This window comes from Microchirus variegatus (genome assembly GCF_963457635.1).
Source record: "Microchirus variegatus genome assembly, chromosome: 5".
Taxonomy (NCBI): Eukaryota; Metazoa; Chordata; class Actinopteri; order Pleuronectiformes; family Soleidae; genus Microchirus; species Microchirus variegatus.
In genome coordinates, this window is record NC_139806.1 from 22,541,856 (window position 1) to 22,546,525 (window position 4,670).

The following is a 4,670-nucleotide window of genomic DNA, read 5'->3' on the forward strand; positions in this document are numbered from 1 at the left end:
TTATAGTACACAGACAGTGAGGAAGTGATGTCTCACAAATTGAGGTAGCATTAAAATATCAATATCAAATAACAGTCACATACATATTTTTATACTATAAAATTATCAAATATACTGATTTAAAAAAAACCAAAAAAAAAAACAACAACTTATAGCTGGCATGTTTTATGTATCACAGTTCGTGTCACATTTCAATTGTAGTAGAAAACACAACAAGCCCAGTTTTTTGTATTCAACCTGTTGCTGTGTACAAAATATTATTACATGAAGTGCTTTAGACTGGCAGCAGAGGTCAGAGTTGAGTTCACCACGGCCAAAATAAACAATTCACAGTTTCACGAAAACCTTCACTGTGTGTTTGATTAGTCTGACCACTCATTGTCATCCAGCTCAGAGTCGTCATCAGAATCACTATAGTCCACAGCGATGCGTCGAGACAAGATGGTGGCTACGTCGTTCACCATTGGCTCCCGCTTGTTCTGCTGCTCCTGCACTTTCTTCAGCTGGATACCTAGCAAGAGCAATGTGTACAGTACATTAAGGGGCAATATGCAACAGTATGTATCACAAGATATCAGGATGTAAATATCACACAATTTATATATATATATATATATATATATATATATATATATATATATATATATATATATATATGTATGTATATTCTCATGAAAGGAAAACACTGCATTACTTCGTTATCAAATTTGGATACCCCTGCTCTACACGGAGCCTTTCGTCTGTATTTGAGTTAATTTCATCCGTCATTGTGCAACAGCAGGGGAGCTTACAGTGATGGATGAATATTTTACTGGCATTAGCTGTCACAATTGATTTTGTTAGGGTCTGTCATATGTGCACAACAACTCCAACTGGCTGTTCACTATGCTATTACTTCCAAGTTGTAAGATCTATAGTCACATAGGATAAGAATACCCAAACTCACCCAAACGAATGGCTGAGAGCAGGTCACTTCTTGCATCTCTCACAGGTTTAGTTTCAGCTCTGCTAACTTTACTGTTTCCCTGGAGGTGTGAGGGTGCAGCTGGGGGAGGGAGAGGTGGAGGTGGTGGACCTGGTGGGATCATGCAAGGTTCTGGAGGAGGGACAGGTGGTAACATGTAGCCTTGCCCTACGTCCATGACGCCACTATGCGGTGCTGGAGGCAGAGGGAAACCAAAGGCTGTCTGTGCTGATGGTATGCATGGAGCAGAAGCAGGAGGTGGAGGCACACAGCTAGTCGACAGTGAAACAAAGAGGATTACGTTTGAAAAGCAATGCTGTGTTAAATTGTAGCAGTGATTGTGCAAATGAAATAAACATACTTGTGATCTGTGAGCGAGTGCACTGACCCGCTCACTCGGTCTGCATCAGGAGACTCTGCTGTGGTGTAGGTTACGCTCTTGTAGGAGACATCAATGCTGTGATATTCATGTTCTGCAGGTGGTGACGGCAGATAATCACAAGACTTGGCGTAGTTATAAGTAGCGTGGGCAGGAAGTGGAGGGACGGGGAAGTTCAGGAGGTCAGGCCTGGATACAATGAACAATGAAATGTAGATTCCTTCACATATCCAGATGGTGGAAAACACAACAGTAAACACAATTTGTTATTAAGTACAGTTAACTTTTTATGGGGTTCTTATATTTCTGTTTCATTCTTCCTTAAACTTATTTATAATCATAGCTGCATAATATATGCTGTTATACAATCATTACAAGGTAAAATCGAGGAGGCAGAAATTGAATATACTAGCAATACGTTTGTTTGTATAGGTGCATAATTGCTTTAAAATGAAAATTGTTTGGTTTTTGTAGCATTAGAATGAGCATTTTTATATATATGAAACCTGGGAAAGGCAGCTTGAATAGACAGCGTTTCACATTTTGAAGTGAAAGCTTATAACGCAAACAAAGAAAAATTGCTTATGGCACAAGTGGAGGAGTGTTCCATTTGTTGTTGTCCACAGTCACCAATAGATGAAGTCTTACACACTGGAGCTTTAAAGGCCTGAATAGTGATTCCATAACTAACCTGCCAAAACTAACCTGCCGTCTGTCGAGAGGGAGCTCTCTGAGGAAGCTCCTCGCCGCAGAGTCTGTGGATGATGACGATCTGGACGAAGCTCTTTGTCCAATGACATCATGTTCCACTCTTGCCTCCGGTTTCGAGCCTTTCTCACCTTCTTGACCTCACGCTGCAGGGTGCTGCACCCCACGCATCGCTTCTGTTCCTGGATATGGATGTGCATGGATGGACAGAGCACAGGAATTTAAATCCATTTGCTAAATCATGTGTAGAAATAAAGAAGTGGGTAAAGACTAGATGATGTGCTCTCACCCTTTGCCTCCTCCTTTCTTTCCTTTTCTCCTCAGTGTCCTGAAGCATTTTCTCTTTCCACAGGACAAAGAAGTACAACGGGTCTGAGTAGAATTTCATTGCGTCAATGGAATCCTCTCTGTTTTTAAAAGGAAAAACAGTTTCCCACATGAACTAAAATGAAAATGCACCGTTTCCTCACTTCTTACTACACACAGTACCTGAAGGCAGTGAGGGTACTGAGGAGAGGAGGCCTGTCACTGCTGTTGTACATGTCAGCCACAGAGTTTGGCATGCTGCCCTGAGACAAAACCTGCTGATCCTGCACTGTGGAGCCTTTGAACGCCTTCCTCATGTTTATATCCTGAAGAGAGACTTTTTAACAGAAGGGCAGAGTTTTTAAGTTCAACATAATGCAGGACAAAATGAAAGACAGAGAAGAAAATAAAGAGACAGATGATTCCCAGTGAACTCACCCTCCTCCACGCTGGAGTCCAGCTGGGTAACTTTGACAGCCAGACGTTCAATGCGGTTCTGTAGGGAGTTTGCACGCACGTAGAAGGTGTTGGCTTCATTAAAAAGCTCCCCAAAAATATTTTCTGCATGCTTGCCTACCACCAGAGGAAAAATAAGAAAGACAATAAGCAAGAGAAGGAACTTTTAATTCAAAATATGTTTTTTTCCAAAGTTGCTTCTCATTATTTTTTGTTCTTTTTTGTTTTTGCCTATCTTTACTAAGAGTACACATCAGAAGTTAAATTGTCCGTTTTACTCTGTGGCTTTACACATCACTCGAGAACTTGTGTTTGTGAATCCATTATATTCCCCAGGATTATCTGCATGCATCTGGTCCCTGCACATAACAGCATGAAAGGCGCATGTCAAACAGCTCATATCCTCCGAAAGTGGAAACTATCAGATATTTGCAGCGTGTGGTCTGTGTCTCCATCCTGTCACTCTGTCTTATCCGCCTGTGATGATACAAAGCCCTACGGTAAGCTCCAAAATCCTGTCATTTCACTAAATCCACGTGCGCGCACACACACACACACACACACACACACACACACACACACACACACACACACACACACACACACACACACACACACACACACACACACACACACACACACACACACACACACACACACACACACACACACAGAGTCTGGTTTACTTGACTTCAGAGGACATTGCATTGACTTACATTCATTTTGTGGAGACTTACTCTGACCTTAACCATAATTATTAGTGGTCTAACCCTGACACTAACCTTAACCTAACCCCAACCTCATACTAAGCTTAAAACAAGTCTTCACCTTAAAATGGAGAAATTTATGTTATGTGGACTAGATTTTTGTCCCTATAAGAAAGAATAGTCCATAATGTGAATGTGTAAACAGATTTAGGTCCCACAACATTAGTAGTAGTGACCAAACACATATATGCTGGTTTTTTTTGCAATTTTTGTGTGGATACTTAGACATACAGCCACAATGTCTTCAGGAAGATAAGTCTGGTTTATCAAATGTGGTCAAATCATCTAAAAACTCACAAACCACCAATAAACACCTGCTGTGTTTGTTCCATAACGTTGGAAACAAAAAGCTAAACTTTTTTTTTGAGCAAATAGGCTGAAATATTATAGTAATTGAGCAGGTGCTGCAACATGTCAAACAAGTTAGCAAAAAAGAGGAAGACTATCCAAATTCATATTGCATCAGTAAACTGGGTCATACAGCTTCCTCTATCAAGTATGAGTATAGTGCTTTTGTCACTTATCAACATGGGGTTAGGTGTCTTGCCCAAGGACACATCGGCAGAAAACAGGAACCAAACCGACAACCTTCGAGTTGAAAGACGCTCGCTCGTCCCTGAGATACCCCGCGACTGTAATCTTACTCAGACTGCCGAGCTGGCGGATGATGGCAGACAGCCTGTTGTTTGTAACACATTCCAGCTCGTTGCCGATTCCTTCAGGCACTGCACCGTGGCCCAGGAGGCGAGGTTCAATGTTTCTCTTGACCAGAGGCATAACACCACCTCTTCATGTGTTGAACAGACCACCTACTCGGAGACTGTGGGCAGTTTGGACAGATGCCTGGATGATACGACCTGATCAATATAACAGCCAAACTAGAGCGATAAACCAGAAAACATACTTCATTGATTACAAAACTGCATGGGAAATGTTTGTGTTACAGCAGCAGGCAATTAACAAACTGCATGAAATGTAGAATATAAAAAAAACAACAAAAATATAAATGAAATATTGTAGAAATAGAACTGCAATTTTTCTAGAAAATGAAAAATCACTACAATTTAATGTATTATTTATTGTGGATCTT

General features: G+C 41.0%; 1 protein-coding gene across 1 annotated transcript; it reads right to left on the reverse strand.

Annotated features, from left to right (window-relative positions):
* Positions 1 to 362: 362 nt before the first annotated feature.
* On the reverse strand, positions 363 to 4,357 carry wasf3a (WASP family member 3a; the record flags this gene model as incomplete). Its single annotated transcript, XM_083888795.1, has 8 exons — positions 363 to 511; positions 947 to 1,236; positions 1,326 to 1,532; positions 2,049 to 2,233; positions 2,341 to 2,458; positions 2,541 to 2,694; positions 2,796 to 2,930; positions 4,225 to 4,357. The coding sequence occupies 8 exons, from the start codon at positions 4,355 to 4,357 to the stop codon at positions 363 to 365; spliced, it is 1,371 nt and encodes a 456-aa protein (XP_083744921.1).
* Between the last annotated feature and the right edge of the window lie 313 nt (positions 4,358 to 4,670).